Source organism: Oncorhynchus nerka, linkage group LG5 (assembly GCF_034236695.1).
Source record: "Oncorhynchus nerka isolate Pitt River linkage group LG5, Oner_Uvic_2.0, whole genome shotgun sequence".
Taxonomy (NCBI): domain Eukaryota; kingdom Metazoa; phylum Chordata; class Actinopteri; order Salmoniformes; family Salmonidae; genus Oncorhynchus; species Oncorhynchus nerka.
Window position 1 is genome coordinate 49,565,822 of NC_088400.1, and position 20,911 is coordinate 49,586,732.

Sequence of the window (20,911 nt, forward strand, 5' to 3'; positions counted from 1 at the left end):
GGCACTTTAGACCCTGTGGAGCAGGACTCGCATTACATTTTGAGGATAGGATACACCTGAATGGGAAATGGGCAGGTGACATATAGTTAGAGGACTCCTCTTTGTATTGTGCCATTATAGCGTCTGTGAGAGCACTGGCAGAGCCATTGAGGCCATCTCCATTTTCAAGTTGTAAATGTTCTTCTTCTTTTGTTTGAAAAAAGCATAAAGCTAATATTGGTGACTTAACTGCCACCTGCATTGCTGGAGTCATGAACCAAATCCTGCGTGTCATTCATTTATTGTGGCCACTATATGGGTGATATAGCTTAAAGCCGTTTACAAACCATGCAACCAATTGGCCCCAGGTTCAAATTCACAACTTTGATTCATCTGCTTTCTATGCCCTCATATTTAGCCTCACATTGAAGTGTTTTACCAGTTTCTTTTTTAGAACAATCATGGCTACAAGAACACAAAACAATTTGAAATTAACATTTGTATGAATGAGTTTTATTGACAAATGTCAAAGAACAAATAATTGTTGCCACGCAAAAAAAGAATGCTGTAAGTACAGAAATTGTTTGCTCAGTGGGAAATTAATATCCAACTAGTCAGTGACAACTGTGTGGAGTTTGGAATTTGTGACAGCAACTATGTGAGCTTATTTCAGTATTATAGACACTATGTCCTGGGATTTCCTATAATCTTCTATGTAGACGACCCTGACCTTCTAACGACTGTTGTGTGGCTTGTGAGCATCATAGAGCAAAACATTACATTTGCGTGTTCGCGAGAGTCAAAGCTTTTCATAGTGGGTTTATAATACTTTGTAGCTCAAACCGTTTTCGAGAGTCACCCTTGTCTCACAAACACATCTCCAGTACAACTGTCAAACCAAGACGTTTTTACACCAACTTTAGCATCCCGCTAGCTTTTTGCTGCCTTTCCTTTATATCTGAAACGTATTGCAGGCGACAAGGCCTGTACTTTTATTTCCTAGTCATTATTGCCATAATGTATTTAAATGTCCCGCCAACCCCTCAGTATAAACGTTACCTTACCATCTTTGGAAATTGGCACAAATGAAATCATAGTCTGGTCCAAATAGAAACGTTACTTGCTCTATTTTGTGGACAAGACATGTCAATCAAGCAAGCCGGGCAACTAAAAGTAACCTTCTCTAGACAATGACTTGGTTTGTTGCTAACATTAGCTAGCTGTTTGCTATCTCCAACATTTTGAGTTTAACTGTAGCCACCTTTTTAATTCACCATAGCATGAAAATCAACACATTATAGTACAAACGGCTTTACAAGTATGGCGAGCTGCTAACTGACTGAACTTACTAATTGTGAATGTGAAGAAATGGAAGCAGTACATTGAAAGCAGCATTTCTGTTGGATTTAGAGCTTGCTCTCTCACATCAGGTTAACATGACAATGATCTCAACAACAGTCAAAGTTGAATGTCTCTTGCTCAGTTGTGGCAAGCAATGGCGGTATAAAAGTGAATGCCGACAAGAATGTGGAAAATATTTGGCTGTCTGAAAGGGGACCATATAAACATTGCCCAATTATTTGTTCTGTCAACATACCGCAAATCCTATGTCAATAAGGTATACTTCAGCCTCCGTCAATCGCACAGGCTAATGGTGGAAGAAATAGACGAATCCAATGCAAAAAAACAGAAGTCTGTAGCAAACACACAATGTTTAAAAGGGGTTAGAAGCACTAAATGATGCCGGCGTGAGTGTGGGACTCAAGAGGTTGAAGAAGACAATGCTCTGATCATTGGCTGATCGCTCCCAACCCATCCTCACCCAGTTGACTACTTTAAAATGGTGGAAGCCCTCAATGGCAATGTCCATGCAAAACTGAGTATATCCATGATGACTTCCTCAACATTCTCTATGGTTCTCACCATTCTCTATCATTCTCATAATTCTCTATCATTCTCTACGGTGCGTGGGTGGCACATGTTGATGATGTCAAAGCATAGAGTTGGACATAGGGCACACCTCTGCATCTTGCTATAGCGGCGTCTGTGACAGCATGGCCAGTGCCCTCTATCCATCTCGATGCGTTACATTTGTGTGGGTGTGCAGTCAGCGCATGTTGATGATGTCACACCACTCACGTGCATGGCCAGGATGCTGCGGGGGATGAGTTCTCGGTTCTGCCGGATGGTGAAGTGCCAAGTCTTGATCCTCATGAGGTCGTCAAAGGCAAATTCAAGAATCAGGCGGCCCTCTGTGCATACCTGTCCCAACAACAAAGCCGGGGTAACACTTTCTTAGAAGGGCGTATACAGAAGACATGCGTAACACCTTCCTGAGACCAAGCATGACACATTTATGAGTGCTGCAGTATCATTCATAACAACCTTTGTAACAAACGTAGGACTACTCAGCTTCATTCAACATAGGTTTTCAAGATCACTTAGTAGGCTACAGTTTACCTGATGTCACCTTTGACATCATTCCCCCATACTAATGTACAGTGCATTCAGAAAGTATTCAGACCCCTTCACTTTTTCCACATTTTGTTACGTTACAGCCTTATTCTAAAATGGATTAAACATTCCTTCATCAATCTACACACAATACACCGTAATGACAAACCGAAAACGAATTTTACATTTTTTTTTTTAGCAAATTTATTACAAATAAAAAACAGAAATACCTTATTTACATAAGTAATGCACAGTATTTATTTTACTATCAGACATTTTTAATTTGCTGGCATGCGGACGTCTGTTTATTGGGTAATCACAACAGGGATCGATTTTTATGAGCAAGGAATGATTTTCATAAAACTCAGCATGTCCTTCAGTTTCAAATCTGTTCAAGTTGTTTGGAATTGGGCAGACTATTATTTACTCTGTCCTTATTCAGCAGGTCTGTCCTTGTTCCTCTCATCCCTCACACTCTCTTGAAGATGACGTTGAGAGGAGTGTGTTTATGGCAGAGACAAAATAAGTTTGGGTCAGAGAGAGTAGCCAATTAAGAGACAGAGAAATAATGAGAGAGGGAGAGTGTGCAAGAGAGAGAGAGAGAGAGAGAGAGAGCGCAAGCGAAAGAGAGACAGTATGAGTGAGAGACAGGAAAAAAAAACACATTCGCCTCTTTAGCCGAATTCAGTGTTGTAGGGGCCCTTGCAGTTCCCGATGTTTCGTTGCTGTGGCAACCGGAGGGAGGGAGAGAGCGGGCAGCAAAAAAAAAAGAAATCAGCTGATTAGTTGGCATGGCAACCGAAAAGATGTAATCCCACCAGACACACTCTAATCAATGCCCCCAGCACAGATGGTCTCTAGAGGATCAACAAGAAAGAGGCTGGCGGGCATACAGGCCTGGTCACGTGGTATCACTCCGCAACCCTGGAAAAAAATGAAAAAGTAGAGAAAAAGGGATTTTTTTTCCCCCTCTGCTATCTCCTACCATTGAATATATGATTTAACCCATTCTGGTAATGTAGTTTAGTCTATGCTACTTGGCTACAATGTGAGGATGTTTCTCTATGCAGTATGTGCTGTCTGGATTTTGTAATCATGAGTTATTCTGGCCATTGAGATGACATTACGGAACTACTTTCTGATAGTTATCAAGTTAGTCATTGGATATCTAACAATGTGGTTGTCTTTAGATCTGTGCAGATTAGACAGAATAAATATTTGAAAATAATCCTAACCGTTTAATGGACAATGGAAAGGGTTTTCGTTCTAGTTTGATTATGATTCCAACGGCTTCTTAGACGAGTGCACTCTGGCCACAGGGCAAAAGTATGAGTTTAACGATACTGTCTACAGATGTTAGTGAAATTCTGTAACGCTTCCATTGGTATTAACACAAAGACCTACACATGCTAAAATATATATTTTTGTACATTGTGAAACATTCTATTCGGAAACTCAGAATATAAAGGGACCCCTAAATGTACAGAAATATTGTCCAGAAAAAAATACATTTTATCATATGTGTACTGTACACTATCGGTCAAAGTCTTAGAACACCTACTCATTCAAGGGTTTTTCTTTATTTTTACTATTTTCTACATTGTAGAATAATAGTGAAGACATCAAAACTATGAAATAACAAATATGGAATCATGTAGTAATAAATCAAAATATACAGTATATTATATTTTAGATTCTTCAAAGTAGCCACCCTTTGCCTTGATGACAGCCTTACACACTCTTGGCATTCTCTCTACCAGATTCACCTGGAATGCTATTCCAACAGTCTTGAAGGAGTTCCCACATATGCTGAGCACTTGTTGGGTGCTTTTACTTAACTCTGCGGTCCGACTCATCCCAAACCATCTCAATTTGGTTGAGGTCGGGTGATGGTGGAGGCCAGGTCATCTGATATATCACTCCATCACTCTCCTTCTTGGTCAAATAGCCCTTAAACAGCCTGGAGGTGTTTGTCCTGTTGAAAAACAAATAATAGTCCCACTAACCCCAAACTAGATGGGATGGCGTATCGCTGCAGAATGCTGTGGTAGCCATGCTGGTTAAGTATTCCTTGAATTCTAAATAAATCACATACAGTCACCAGCAAAGCACCCACATACCATAACACATCCTCCTCCATGCTTTACATTTGGAAATACACATGCGGAGATCATCTCACAAAGACCCAGCAGTTGGAACAAAAATCGCAAATTTGGACTCCTGACCAAAGGACACATTTCTACCGGTCTAATGTTCATTTCTCATGTTTCTTGGCCCAAGCAAGTCTGTTCTCCTTATTCGTGTCCTTTAGTAGTAGTTTCTTTGCAGCAATTCGACCATGAAGGCCTGATTCACACAGTCTCCTCTGAACAGTTGATGTTGAGATGTGTTTGTTACTTCAACTCTGTGAAGCAATTATTTGGGCTGCAATTTCTGAGGCTGGTAACTCGAATGAACTTATCCTTGTAACGATCTTCGTCTTCATCGGATGAGGAGTAGGAAGGATCGGACCAAAACGCAGCGTGGTAAGTGTCCATGATTATTTATTATAACAGACCACGAAAATACAAAATAACAAAGTGAATGTAAGAAATGAAAATCGAAACAGTCCTGAAAGGTGAAAACACAAAGCAGGAAACAACTACCCACAAACACCAGGTGGGAAAAGGCTAGCTAAGTATGGTTCTCAATCAGAGACAATGATAGACAGTTGCCTCTGATTGGGAACCATACCAGGCCAAACACATAGAAAAGAAAACATAGAAAAACAACATTGAATGCCCACCCCAATAGGGGCGGCAGGGTAGCCTAGTGGTTAGAGCGTTGGACTAGTAACTGGAAGGTTGCAAGTTCAAACCCCCGAGCTGACAAGGTACAAATCTGCCATGAACAGGTAGTTAACCCACTGTTCCTAAGCCGTCATTGAAAATAAGAATTGATTCTTAACTGACTTGCCTAGTTAAATAAAGGTTAAAAAAATAATTTAAAAAACTCATACCCCGACCAAATCAAAGTAGAGACATAAAAAAGGAACCAAGGTCAGGGTGTGACAATCCTCTGCAGCAGAGGAAACTCTGGGTCTTCCATTCTTATTGCGGTCCTCATGAGAGCGAGTTTCATCATAGCGCTTGATGGTTTTTGCAACTGCACTTGAAGAAACTTTCAAAGTTCTTGAAATGTTCCATATTGACTGACCTTCATGTCTTAAAGTAATGATGGACTGTCATTTCTCTTATTTGAGCTGTCCATAATATGGACTTTCTATTTTACCAAATAGGGCTATCTTCTGTATCCCACCCTACTGATTGGCTCAAACGCATTAACATTTAAGAAATGCATTCCAGGTGACTACCTCATGAAGCTGGTTGAGAGAATGCCAAGAGTGTGCAAAGCTGTCATCAAGGCAAAGGGTGGCTATTTGAAGAAATATATTTTGATTTATATAACACTTTTTTGATTGCTCCATGATTCCATATGTGTTATTTCATAGTTCTGATGTCTTCACTATTATTATACATTGTAGAAAATAGTAAAAATAAAGAAAAACCCTTGAATGAGTAGGTGTTCTAAAACTTTTCACGGTTAGTGTACATAAACTGTACAGCCAAAATTTGTCATAGCAACTACACCATAGTGAAGTTTCTTTATTGGTTGGTTAAAATGGATTGTTATTCAAAATCATTACCAATAAAATGGCTTTACAAAACCTTTACTCTTACAATAGTACACTTCATGGGACTGTATGAAAGGTACAGGCAACTGATGAAAATTGTTGTGAATACAAACAGTGGTCATAAAAAGGTAAGGCCCCTTGGAGAGTCCCAATTGATTTAAGAAGCCTGTAATAAATCTTCTCCACATTTGCTTGGCTAAGGGATCTCAGTCACATATTCTGGGAGGAGAGAGTAAAACAGCACCACAAGCTTGCTCAAGAGACACCATTCTCTACTGTATAAGGTGCTACATAATAGATTAGGTTCAATATATAAATATTATTTAAATATACACATTCATTATAAATAAGGGTGTAATAGAGCATTAATAATACATTTGTAACATATAGTAACATTATAAAACATCATCATATACATTCATTATGTATTAGTCTGTAATCGGATGGCTTGGGGTTAAACACCCCCAGGGGTAAACGCCCGCCCCTCCCCCCCCCTGTAATTCTCACAGAAACCACTTAATGTCACCAAAACATTTCCAACACTTTCCCTGGATGCCACTAGTCTTGCTCAACTAAACATGGAATCTGTCTCATCTTAATGTTTTAAGTCACTCCAACAAAACGATTTAGAGGGACATTGATTTCATATTGTGTGCTTTAGAAAAATGTAAATATAATATATAACTTAACGGAGTTACATCTATAAATGTTTATAAATATATATATATATATATATATGCATATATACTCCAGTAGGGGAGCCTAAACATAAATAATTCACTTGGATATATATAGGAGGTTTTGCCCCAAACATACTCACTTTAAATTGTACTACTTTATTAAAAACTGATGACCAACTTTCTGAACACTCGAGACGTGTAGTCCACTTGTCATTCCAATCTCCTTTGCATTAGCGTAGCCTCTTGTGTAGCCTGTCAACTATGTGTCTGTCTATCCCTGTTCTCTCCTCTCTGCACAGACCATACAAACGCTCCACACCGCGTGGCCGCGGCCACCCTAATCTGGTGGTCCCAGCGCGCACGACCCACGTGGAGTTCCAGGTCTCCGGTAGCCTCTGGAACTGCCGATCTGCGGCCAACAAGGCAGAGTTCATCTCAGCCTATGCCTCCCTCCAGTCCCTCGACTTCTTGGCACTGACGGAAACATGGATCACCACAGACAACACTGCTACTCCTACTGCTCTCTCTTCGTCTGCCCACGTGTTCTCAAACACCCCGAGAGCTTCTGGTCAGCGGGGTGGTGGCACCGGGATCCTCATCTCTCCCAAGTGGTCATTCTCTCTTTCTCCCCTTACCCATCTGTCTATCGCCTCCTTTGAATTCCATGCTGTCACAGTTACCAGCCCTTTCAAGCTTAACATCCTTATCATTTATCGCCCTCCAGGTTCCCTCGGAGAGTTCATCAATGAGCTTGATGCCTTGATAAGCTCCTTTCCTGAGGACGGCTCACCTCTCACAGTTCTGGGCGACTTTAACCTCCCCACGTCTACCTTTGACTCATTCCTCACTGCCTCCTTCTTTCCACTCCTCTCCTCTTTTGACCTCACCCTCTCACCTTCCCCCTACTCACAAGGCAGGAAATACGCTCGACCTCATCTTTACTAGATGCTGTTCTTCCACTAACCTCATTGCAACTCCCCTCCAAGTCTCCGACCACTACCTTGTATCCTTCTCCCTCTCGCTCTCATCCAACACTTCCCACACTGCCCCTACTCGGATGGTATCGCGCCGTCCCAACCTTCGCTCTCTCTCCCCGCTACTCTCTCCTCTTCCATCCTATCATCTCTTCCCTCTGCTCAAACCTTCTCCAACCTATCTCCTGATTCTGCCTCCTCAACCCTCCTCTCCTCCCTTTCTGCATCCTTTGACTCTCTATGTCCCCTATCCTCCAGGCCGGCTCGGTCCTCCCCTCCCGCTCCGTGGCTCAACGACTCATTGCGAGCTCACAGAACAGGGCTCCGGGCAGCCGAGCGGAAATGGAGGAAAACTCGCCTCCCTGCGGACCTGACATCCTTTCACTCCCTCCTCTCTACATTTTCCTCTTCTCTCTCTGCTGCTAAAGCCACTTTCTACCACTCTAAATTCCAAGCATCTGCCTCTAACCCTAGGAAGCTCTTTGCAACCTTCTCCTCCCTCCTGAATCCTCCTCCCCCTCCTCCCTCTCTGCAGATGACTTCGTCAACCATTTTGAAAAGAAGGTCGACGACATCCGATCCTCGTTTGCTAAGTCAAACGACACCGCTGGTTCTGCTCACACTGCCCTACCCTGTGCTCTGACCTCTTTCTCCCCCTCTCTCCAGATGAAATCTCGCGTCTTGTGACGGCCGGCCGCCCAACAACCTGCCCGCTTGACCCTATCCCCTCCTCTCTTCTCCAGACCATTTCCGGAGACCTTCTCCCCTACCTCACCTCGCTCATCAACTCATCCCTGACCGCTGGCTACGTCCCTTCCGTCTTCAAGAGAGCGAGAGTTGCACCCCTTCTGAAAAAACCTACACTCGATCCCTCCGATGTCAACAACTACAGACCAGTATCCCTTCTTTCTTTTCTCTCCAAAACTCTTGAACGTGCCGTCCTTGGCCAGCTCTCCCGCTATCTCTCTCAGAATGACCTTCTTGATCCAAATCAGTCAGGTTTCAAGACTAGTCATTCAACTGAGACTGCTCTTCTCTGTATCACGGAGGCGCTCCGCACTGCTAAAGCTAACTCTCTCTCCTCTGCTCTCATCCTTCTAGACCTATCGGCTGCCTTCGATACTGTGAACCATCAGATCCTCCTCTCCACCCTCTCCGAGTTGGGCATCTCCGGCGCGGCCCACGCTTGGATTGCGTCCTACCTGACAGGTCGCTCCTACCAGGTGGCGTGGCGAGAATCCTTCTCCACACCACGTGCTCTCACCACTGGTGTCCCCCAGGGCTCTGTTCTAGGCCCTCTCCTATTCTCGCTATACACCAAGTCACTTGGCTCTGTCATAACCTCACATGGTCTCTCCTATCATTGCTATGCAGACGACACACAATTAATCTTCTCCTTCCCCCTTCTGATGATCAGGTGGCGAATCGCATCTCTGCATGTCTGGCAGACATATCAGTGTGGATGACGGATCACCACCTCAAGCTGAACCTCGGCAAGACGGAGCTGCTCTTCCTCCCGGGAAGGACTGCCCGTTCCATGATCTCGCCATCACGGTTGACAACTCCATTGTGTCCTCCTCCCAGAGCGCTAAGAACCTTGGCGTGATCCTGGACAACACCCTGTCGTTCTCAACTAACATCAAGGCGGTGGCCCGTTCCTGTAGGTTCATGCTCTACAACATCCGCAGAGTACGACCCTGCCTCACACAGGAAGCGGCGCAGGTCCTAATCCAGGCACTCGTCATCTCCCGTCTGGATTACTGCAACTCGCTGTTGGCTGGGCTCCCTGCCTGTGCCATTAAACCCCTACAACTCATCCAGAACGCCGCAGCCCGTCTGGTGTTCAACCTTCCCAAGTTCTCTCACGTCACCCCGCTCCTCCGCTCTCTCCACTGGCTTCCAGTTGAAGCTCGCATCCGCTACAAGACCATGGTGCTTGCCTACGGAGCTGTGAGGGGAACGGCACCTCAGTACCTCCAGGCTCTGATCAGGCCCTACACCCAAACAAGGGCACTGCGTTCATCCACCTCTGGCCTGCTCGCCTCCCTACCACTGAGGAAGTACAGTTCCCGCTCAGCCCAGTCAAAACTGTTCGCTGCTCTGGCCCCCCAATGGTGGAACAAACTCCCTCACGACGCCAGGACAGCGGAGTCAATCACCACCTTCCGGAGACACCTGAAACCCCACCTCTTTAAGGAATACCTAGGATAGGATAAAGTAATCCCTCTCACCCCCCCCCCTTAAAAGATTTAGATGCACTACTGTTCCACTGGGTGTCATAAGGTGAATACACCAATTTGTAAGTCGCTCTGGATAAGAGCGTCTGCTAAATGACTTAAATGTAAATGTAAATGTAAAACCAAGTGGATTATTTATCTTTAGGCTAAAAATGGTCATCCGTTTTTAATAAAGTAGTACAATTTAAAGTGAGTATGTTTGGGGCAAAACCTCCTGGGCAATCAATGCAAGTCAATGGTACTGTCACGTTCTGACCTTTATTTCCTTTGTTTTGTATTTATTTAGTATGGTCAGGGCGTGAGTTGGGTGGGCAGTCTATGTTTGTTTTTCTAGGTTTTGGGTATTTCTATGTTTCGGCCTAGTATGGTTCTCAATCAGAGGCAGGTGTCATTAGTTGTCTCTGATTGAGAATCATACTTAGGTAGCCTGGGTTTCACTGTGTGTTTGTGGGTGATTGTTCCTGTCTCTGTGTTTGCACCAGATAGGACTGTTTAGGTTTTCGTACATTTATTGTTTTGTTAGTTATTTCATGTCTAGTTCCTTTATTAAAGAACATGAATAACCACCACGCTGCATTTTGGTCCGCTTCTCCTTCACCACAGAAAAACCCTTACAGGTACCTATATTAGCATTTTCAAATCAAGTCCAAATCATCTATAAGTATCCTCTTTGAGTTACACAATCCATTTTGAGATACAGTAATTTAATGATGAACAGGAAGGATGGAAATAAGAAGAGGGGCCATACATCAAAAGGTCATTATATTGAAGATATTAATAGTGCGATGTTCAATGTCATTTTGATAGTGGGGCAAAACACCACCCTCTCTAAAGTTTCTGTTTTTATTAAATAACAAAAATATATATCATTCTGCCCACTTATTTCCCTTCAAAATGTGTTTGCCTATGGATAGCCTGTGTGCACATATCTAAATCTTACCAAATGTAGCTTTTTGTTGTTGTTAGAAAATAGATATTTCCCTTAAGGGGGGTACATTCTGTAGTCAAGTGCTCCCCTATTCATTGTATTAGGCTGTAATATACCATTATTACACTGTTATTACATTCTAATTCATCAACCTTGTCAATTCAATTCAAATTGGCTTTTGCTTAAACAGATCACTCAATAAATGAGAATTAAACAGCGAGAGATAGAATCATTGACTGTCCCCACAGGTAGGGATGGCCCACTGGGCTACAGTTACAAGGGCTTTGGTCCCGATGCTACATCCACAGATCTCCCGTCTGGTTTTTCCATCCCCCACAGGAAGTTCTGGCAATTGGGCTACAGTAACAAGGGCTTTGCCCCAATGCTTCATCCACAGAGCCTAGGTATAGTGGGGCCTGCTGAGTGTTGCATCGAGGTTCTGGGATACCATAGGGGTGCAGCGGGGGGTACCATCGTGCAAAAACCGACACCCTCGCCTCACACGCACACAATTCCACACACGAACACGTACACACACATGTACATGCACACATGCTGGGTTTACACATCCAGATTACTCCCAGCGGGATGGCGGGGGCTTTTCCCTCTGGGATAGGGAAGGAGCCAGGAATGATTTCTCCAGGGATGAGGAATGGGGGGCTGGAGGAAGGAGGGTGGAAGGGTGGAGGTGGGAGAAGAGGGGAACGAGGCAGAGCTCATTGAGATTCAGCGCTCCAGAGCCAGAAGCCTGGATGGGAGCTCCCGGAACGTGCTCTGTTAGTGGAATTTCTTTTAATGAATTAATTTTTCCACTTCCTGATTTTGCTAAAGCTTAAATGGGGCGGTTGAGAGAATATTTTTCATTTACCATGTTTGTGTGTACTGTTATTGTTCTTCATCTGTTGCAGTTGACATTTTCCTCTCTTCTCATGATACTATGCAAGCTATGGTATACCCCTAACATAGTGACTAGGTTTTATGATAACACTGCATTGTGGGTAATTTTGTGGAGGTAAATTGTGTGTGTGCTTCACTGCAGTGTTCATTCATGGAACAAGGAATCCCTCTAGCTATCTTCACTAGCACGAGCCTCACTTTAAATTCAAAAGACAGTCTGCAGAACCAGATTCCAACACAGTTGACCATCTGAATAGTGCTGCTAGATACTCCTTTTAGGAGCCTCACCCACCATACTTTTACTCTCTTCAGCTTTGTGGAAAATAATTTAATAAATGTAAAAAACTGTCATGGATACGAACTTGAAACATATCATTTCAATTTCATAGTAAATTAAATAAAATCTCATAAGATCTTGGTGTTTTGGTAAGTCACAATGACAGCCTTGCATTTATTGCTGGGGTTACGATCTTACCTTTGTAAACATTGGTTTACCGTGCTGAGTGACCATGGTACACTGATCACAGTCCACAGTGATGCAGGAGTTGTGGAAGGACTCCTTGGAGTGCTTGAGGATGTAGTACAGGTCAGTGACGCCGCCCTCAAACACTGTGCTGAAGTAGCGCGGGATGAGCGTTCGTCCGATAGCTGAGAAAAAAAGGGGGGAAAAAGAGCGGGGAAGTTATTAATAATTGAAATATGGGACTAAAGTAGTGAAGGGTGAGTGTATGTCCAAATTAAAACAGGGAAAACAGAGTAAAAATACATAATTCACTCATTAAACTTCTTAGGGATCAAATCCCGTTTACCGGGATTTATTTGACAACATCCGGTGAAATCACAAGTGCAATACACCAAAATAAAGCTTTACTTCTTGTTAATCCAGCCACCGTGTCAGATTTCAAAAAGGCTTTACGGCGAAAGCAAACCATGCTATTATCTAAGGATAGCACTCCATCAAACAAACACAGACAATCAATCATATTTCATCCCGCCAGGAGCGACACAAAACTCAGAAATAACGATATAATTAATGCCTTACCTTTGAAGAGCTTCGTCAGTTGGCACGCCAATACGTCCCATAAACATCACAAATGGTCTTTTGTTCGATTAATTCTGTCGTTATATCTCCAGAATGTCCATTTATTTGGCGCGTTTGATCCAGAAAGACACCGGTTCCAACTCGCGCAACATGACTACAAAAGATCTAATAAGTTACCTGTAATCTTTGTCCAAACATTTCAAACAACTTTCCTAATAAAACGTTAGGTATTTTTTAACGTAAATAATCGATAAAATTTAAGACGGGATAAACTGCTTTCAATAGCGGATAAAAACAAAGTGGAGCGAGTTTTCAGGTCGTGCACCCCTAACAAACAGTACACTAGTCTCGACCCTCGTTCTGAACAGCCCTACTTCTTCATTACACAAAGGAAAAACATCAACCAATTTCTAAAGACTGTTGACATCTAGTGGAAGCGATAGGAACTGCAACCAAGTGCCTTAGAAATCTAGATCCTCATAGAAAACCCATTGAAAAGAGAGTGACCTCAAAAATTATTTTTCCTGGATGGTTTGTCCTCAGGGTTTCACCTGCCAAATAAGTTCTGTTATACTCACAGACATAATTTTAACAGTTTTATAAACGTTAGAGTGTTTTCTATCAAAGTCGACTAATTATATGCATATCCTAGCTTCTGGGCCTGAGTAGCAGGCAGTTTACTTTGGGCAAACTTTTCATCCGGACGTGAAAATACCGCCCCCTAGCCCAAAGAGGTAATTAATTCATTTGTAGACTCAAGTTTTTACCAAACTAGCCTTTATAGGCTAGTTATGGTCTATTAAAATGTGTAGGTATGTGAAGGTACCTGACAAAGACCTACAGTATAGATGGATAGAAGGTTTTACACCATGTATGCTACCCAATTTTAGCCATTCCTGATCTCCTTTTCTTTGCTTAATGTGAAGTATCCACACAGTAGAAAGCAAACCATTTGTTTAACAAAATACAGGCTCCTTCACTTGTTTGCCGGTTTAGTGAGGGATATTCCAAGCTAGCAAAGTAAAACTTGGGACAGTCTGGTTTGAAAGTTACAGGAAAGCTGTGAAAGGTTACTAGAGAACGCTAAAAGTACTCAAAGCGGAGGAAAGGTGCGGATTTAGTGTTTGACAAAATCAAGAGAGTGAGAGAGTAAGAGAGAGAGAGAGAGAGTAGGGGAGGGGAAAGTATGCCAGTGTCTTTTGCCCTCAGGCTTTCTTGTTCTTTCTCATCTTCCCTCTATTCTCTTTCAGCTTGATCTCTGTTTAAATTAATATAACGAATGATACAAAAGGATCATGCTTTAGGATACACTGTGTGACATTATGCAAAACAGAAAAGATATCTCTTCATCACATTATCAGCTTATGTCGGGGTAGTGTATTTGTAACAAGGGAAGGAGACACTATCAAATCAAATCAAATGGTATCAGTCATATGCGCCAAATAAAACAGGTGTAGACCTTACAGTGAAATGCTTACTTACTGTACAAGCCCTTAACCAACAATGCAGTTAAAAAAATACGAATGAGAATAAGAAATAAAAGTAACAAGTAGTTAAAGAGCAGCAGTAAAATAACAATAGCGAGACTACATACAGGGGGGTACTGGTACAGAGTCAATGTGCAGGGGCACCGGTTAGCTGAGGTAATTGAGGTAATATGTACATGTAAGTAGAGTTATTAAAGTGACTATGAATAGATAATTACAGAGAGTAGGAGCAGCTTAAAACCGGAGCAATGCAAATAGTCTGGGTAGCCATTTGATTAGATGTTCAAGAGTCTTATGCCGTGCGGTAGCAGAGAGAACAGTCTATGACTAGGGTGGCTGGAGTCTTTGACAATTGTTAGGGCCTTCCTCTGACACTGCCTGGTATTGAGGTCCTGGATGGCAGGAAGCTTGGCCCCTGTGATGTACTGGGCCGTACGCACTACCCTCTGAAGTGCCTTGTGGTCGGATGCTGAGCGGTTGCCATTCCAGGCAGTGATGCAACCAGTGCTCTCGATGGTGCAGCTGTAGAACCCTTTGAGGATCTGAGAACCCATGCCAAACTCATTCCTGAGGGGGAATAGCTTTTGTCGTGCCCTATTCACAACTGTCTTGGTGTGCTTGGACCATGTTAGTTTGTTCGTGATGTGGACACCAAGGAACTTGAAGCTCTCAACCTGCTCCACTACAGCCCCGTCGATGACAATGGGGGCATGCTCGGTCCTCCTTTTCCTGTAGTCCACAATCATCTCCTTTGTCTTGATCATGTTGAGGGAGAGGTTGTTGTCCTGGCACCACACGACCAGGTCTCTGACCTCCACCCTATAGGCTGTCTTGTCGTTGTCGGTGATCAGGCCTACCACTGTTGTGTCATCAGGAAACTTAATGATGGTGTTGGATTCGTGCCTGGCCGTGCAGTCATGAGTCAACAGGGAGTACAGGAGGGGACTGAGCACGCACCCCTGAGGGGCCCCTGTGCTGAGGATCAGTGTTGTGGATGTGTTACATACCCTTACCACCTGGGGGAGGTCCACCCGTCAGGAACTACAGGATCCAGTTGCAGAGGGAGGTGTTTAGTCCCGGGTCCTTAGCTTATTGATGAGCTTTGAGGACACTATTGTGTTGACCGCTGAGCTGCAGTCAATGAATAGCATTCTCACATAGGTGTTCCTTTTGTCCAGGTGGGAAAGGGCAGTGTGGAGTGCAATAGATATTGCATCATCTGTGGATCTGTTTGGGCGGTATGCAAATTAGAGTGGGTCTAGGGTTTCTGGGATAATGGTTTTGATGTGAACCATGACCAGCTTTTCAAAGCACTTCATGGCTACAGACGTAAGTGCTATGGGTCAGTAGTTAATTAGGCAGGTTAGTGTTCTTGGGCACAGGGACAATGGTGGTCTGCTTAAAACATGTTGCTATTACAGGGAGAGGTTGAAAATGTCAGTGAAGACACTTGCCAGTTGGTCAGCGTATGTCCTGGTAATCCGCCTGGCCCTGCGGCCTTGTGAATGTTGACCTGTTTAAAGGTCTTACTCACATCGGCTGTGGAGAGTGTGACCATACCGTCGTACGGAACAGCTGGTGCTTCATGCATGTTTCAGTGTTATTTGCCTCGAAGCGAGCATAGAAGTGGTTTAGCTCGTCTGGTAGGCTCTTGTCACTGGGCAGCTCTTGGCTGTGCTTCCCTTTGTAGTCTGTAATGGTTTGCAAGACCTGCCATATCCGACGAGTGTCGGAGCCGGTGTAGTATGATTCGATCTTAGTCCTGTATTGACGATTTGCCTGTTTGATGGTTCGCCGGAGGGCATAGCAGGATTTCTTGCAAGCTTCCGGGTTAGAATCCCGCTCCTTGAAAGCAGCAGCTCTAGCCTTTAGCACAGTGCGAATGTTGCCTGTAATTATTTAACCAGGCAAGTCAGTTAAGAACAAATTTTTATTCACAATGACAGCCTACCAGGGAACAGTGGTTAACTGCCTTGTTCAAGGGGCAGAATGACAGATTTTTACCTTGTCAGGGATTCGATCCAGCAACCTTTTGGTTACTGGCCTAACACTCTAACCACTCGGCTACCTGCCACCCCAAACATTCTGATAGAAATTTGGTAAAACAGATTTAAGATTCCCTGCATTAAAGTTCCCAGCCACTAGAGCGCCACTTCTGGATGAGCGTTTTCCTGTTTGCTTGTGGTGGTATGTAGACAGCTACGAAAAATACAGATGAAAACTCTCTAGGTAGATAGTGTGGTATACAGCTTGTCATGAGATACTACCTCAGGCGAGCAAAACCTTGAGACTTCCTTAGATGTCGTGCACCAGCTGTTGTTTACATAGATGCATAGTCCGCTCCCCCTTTTCTTACCAGACGCCACTGTTCTATCCGTATAACCAGCCAGCTGTATGTTGATAATGTCGTCGTTGAGTCATGCCCCGTGAAGCATAAGATATTACAGTTATTAATGTCCCATTGGTAGTTCAATCTTGCTCGTAGGTCATCGATTCTATTTTCCAGTGATTGCACGTTAGCTAGAAGAATGGAAGGCAAGGGGGGTTTATCTGATCGCTTACGAATTCTCAGAAGGCAGCCTGACCTTCGTCCTCTTTTTCTCCATCGTCTCTTCATGACGGGGATTTGGGTCTGTTCCCAGGAAAGCAGTATGTCTTTCACGTCGGGCTCGTCGGACTCATTAAAGGAAAAAAAGCTTCTGCCAGTTTGTGGTGAGTAATCGCTGTTCTGATGTCCAGAAGTTATTTTCAGTCAAAAGAGACGGTAGCAGCGAGTGGTTAGAGCGTTGGACTCGTAACCGAAAGGTTGCAAGTTCAAATCCTGAGCTGACAAGGTACAAATCTGTTGTTCTGCCCCTGAACAGGCAGTTAACCCACTGTTCCCAGGCCATCATTGAAAACAAGAATTTGTTCTTAACTGACTTGCCTAGTTAAATAAAGGTAAAATAAAACGTACAAAATGTTAAAAAATAAGCTACAAACAACGCAGAAAAACAAACATAAAAACACAGTCCGTTAGGTGCGCGTAAAACATCAGCCATCTTCTCCGGCGCCATCAGCCATCTAGTCCTGTTAGAAGAACAGTGTTTTGAATCAAAAGAAGCCACGCACATTGGAACCCCATCCTACTCTCTCTCCCTCTGAAACAAGCTACATTATCCAGCAAGACTCTTGATTCTGAGCAGATATAATGCATTTTAGAGGCAACACACTGTTGTGTGGAATTATGTTCCACTGTTCTCCCGAGGGAGCATAGCTAGGGAAATAAAACTTCATTTAGAAATGTCCCCCAAAGATAGTAGTGGCTGTGGCTGTGGCTGTGGCTGTGGCTGTGGCGAGAGAGAGAGAGAGAGAGAGAGAGAGAGAGAGAGAGAGAGAGAGAGAGATGGTCCTGGGGCTCACTCTCTACTACACTGAAGCCTCAGGACCAGAACATCCAATCAATCAGAATGAACCAAAATACCAACTATTTGACCAAGTTTACTGATCAAAATCTTAGAAAAACCCTTAAGAAAGTACGGGCTCAATGAGCACAGCCTTGCATTGAGAAGGGTAGACACAGGAAAGCCTGGCTCCCTGTAGAAGAAAGGCTGTGCAACCATCGCACCACAGCAGAACCTGAGACACAAAATAATTGACAGTGTAATTTTCCCAAATTTTAAACCCTTAATCAAGGTTTCAAAGACCTCTCTGATGAGAATAGGCTACCCGTTCTGTTGGGGGAGGATGCAGAGAGCTGTGGGTTGGCAGCGCACTACATTGTTGCCTGCCATAAAATGAGGGACAGTGTCTGACAGACCAACCAACCTGCACATGTCCTCTTCGCCAACTGTTATTGTTCAATGTATGGTTATTTTGACCCTTGATTGTTGTTGTTACTGTTGTCCCGTTGACAATATTGATTATTATTATTTTAATTATGTTAATATTATAAATGTATCACTTAATCTCCAAAGTACGCTTTGACAATATGTACATTGTTATGTCATGCCAATAAAGCAAATTGAATTGAATTGAGAGAGAGAGAGGGGGAGAGAAAGAGAGAGAGAGAGAGAGAGGGGGAGAGAGAGAGCGAGGGGGAGAGAAAGAGAGAGAGAGAGAGGGGGAGAGAAAGAGAGAGGGGGAGAGAGAGAGAGAGAGGGGGAGAAAGAGAGAGAGAGAGGGGGAGAGAAAGAGAGAGAGAGAGAGAGGGGGAGAAAAAGAGAGAGAGGGGGAGAGAAAGAGAGAGAGAGAGAGAGAGGGGAGAGAAAGAGAGAGGGGGGAGAGAGAGAGAGAGAGAGGGGGGGAAGAGAGAGAGAGAGAGGGGGAGAGAAAGAGAGAGAGAGAGAGATAGGGGGAGAAAAGAGAGAGGGGGAGAGAAAGAGAGAGAGAGAGAGGGGAGAGAAAGAGAGAGAGAGAGAGGGGGAGAGAGAGAGAGAGAGAGAGGGGGGGGAGAGAAAGAGAGAGCCTGTGACGGGCATGTTTTTTCAAATTCGATAAAGTCGGGCATGACTAAATAAACACATAAAAAAGGGTGAGCAGTGGAGGGAGGGAGAGAGAGAGAGGTAAAAGAGAGAGATACACAGATATGCTTCTCGCACACCTGACCAACCCATAAGCTTCAGTGGAAGCATCGCATGAGGACACTCAACCAAAAACATATCCCACAAAATAACACTGCACACCCCACCTAAAACACACTGATAGAGTGGGTAATGGCAGGCATGGTAAATATTGTACCATTTCAAGCTCCATAGTCCAGTGTTTCCCCTACATTATTTTCTAGGTGGGGTGCAAAGAGATCCAAAGCATATTGGGGTATTGTGGGGAGGCGGGTGGCAACAGAGCTAGGATGTACACTCTTAGACAAAAAAAAGGTGCTATCTAGAACCTAAAAGGGTTATTTAGCTGTCCCTATAGGAGAAACCTTTGAATAACCCTTTTTGGTTCCAGGTAGAACCATTTCTCAGGTAGAACCCTTTCCACAGATGGTTATACATGGAACCAAAAAGAGTTATCCTATGGGGACAGCCAAACAACCCTTTTGGAACCCTTTTTTCTAAGAGTGTATGTGTGTCTATGTGTCTATGTGTCTGTGTGTCTGTGTGTGTGTGTGTGAGTGTGCGCGTAGGTGCATACGTATTGCTTTTTTGTTACTATTAAAAAGTAATGGGTCGGGGACGTGTAATGAGTCTTAACGAGCCCCAAGGTTATTCAAATGATTTCCACTTACAATTACCACCACTAGAGTAACAGAAACCTCAAGCTCACAAACAAACATTCATTTGTTTTGAAAATGTCTATCCTTCCCCCTTCCCCTCAGTCTCTCTCCCTCTCATTCTCTCTCTATCATTCTCTCTCATCTCTCTCGTCCCCATCTCTTTTTTTTTACCACCAAGTTGATTGGCCCATCTTCAGACGCGGGCACTCGAGAGATAGGATTAACCGCCACTTGTTTGGGTGAACACGACGCGCAACATATGCCTCTCAAGTAATGTGTACCCAAACATGCAATTTACAAACAATTAACGCTGTGTTAATTAACCACATTAATTCATGCCACTTTGTGGAATTGTTCCCCTTGCGAGTCCCTAGGACCGCTGCCAGCAGCCCGAGCCAAAAAGACGTGTGAGAAACAGTTTGGGCTCCGAGCAGAACGGGGGGTTTCTCGAGGAAAGGGGCCGCTGTCTGCCTTTCCACTAGTTTTCTAGTGAGTGAGTGCACACACACACACACACACACACACACACACACACACACACACACACACACACACACACACACACACACACACACACACACACACACACACACACGTATGAGGGTTGAGGGTGTGCTGTATGTGTGTCCGTAGGTTTGCGTGTATGTGTGTGATGGTGGGGGAGGGGGGGGGGGGGTGCTGTATGTGTGTGTGTATCTTTGGGTGTGTTGTGTGTCTGTGGGTGTATGTTGGTGAGAGGGATGTGTGGAAGGTTGTGAGAGGGATGGTGGTTAGAGGAAAGGAGAAAGGCAATATCCACTGTGCAACATATAACGAGGCACAGAGGGACTGTAGTAGGAGCATGCTATATGCCCAGGAATTCATATCGACACACACTCAATGTACACCCACCCACACATACATTACAAGAGTCATGTTGAGTATCTGATAGTCTATACTGTATATGATACTGGTAAAATTAATAAATTATGATATAATAACCATTAACCATATGACCATTAACCATAATAAAATTTACTAACTGGTCATTGAGTTCAGTAGTCACAGCTGGATTTTCAAAAGTAAAGGCAGGGTTATGGACAGTCGAGTTGACTTGTGGAGAGTCCGCCAATAACATTAGTACAGATTCTAGTTTAGTGCATTGTTTATACAGTTAACAGTATGGTAAATTAGCCATTCATTTTTACTTTTCGCCCAGTAACCAGTTACGTCAAATATAACAAACTTGACTGAACTTCACTTGAGTTTCAGGGTTGTCACCAGTGGTCATCTCATTCCTATGAGTTGCAGAAACACGGACAGAAAAGTGATGATGAGACAAAATTCATAGGAGTATCCCACAGAATCGGGGTAAATTAAA

The 20,911-nt window shown here is 43.7% G+C and overlaps 1 protein-coding gene across 6 annotated transcripts in view; it reads right to left on the minus strand.

The window, feature by feature from the left end:
* LOC115129561 (LIM domain-binding protein 2) overlaps positions 1–20,911 on the minus strand; it is an 86,646-nt gene that overhangs the window by 21,490 nt on the left and 44,245 nt on the right. For all 6 annotated transcript variants that reach the window (XM_029660050.2, XM_029660049.2, XM_029660048.2 and 3 more), the window contains exons 3-4: positions 12,298–12,470; positions 2,119–2,241 (exon numbers count right to left, since the gene is read on the minus strand). In XM_029660050.2, the coding sequence (XP_029515910.1) occupies positions 2,119–2,241; positions 12,298–12,470 (296 nt within the window). The remainder of the gene's footprint in view (positions 1–2,118; positions 2,242–12,297; positions 12,471–20,911) is intronic.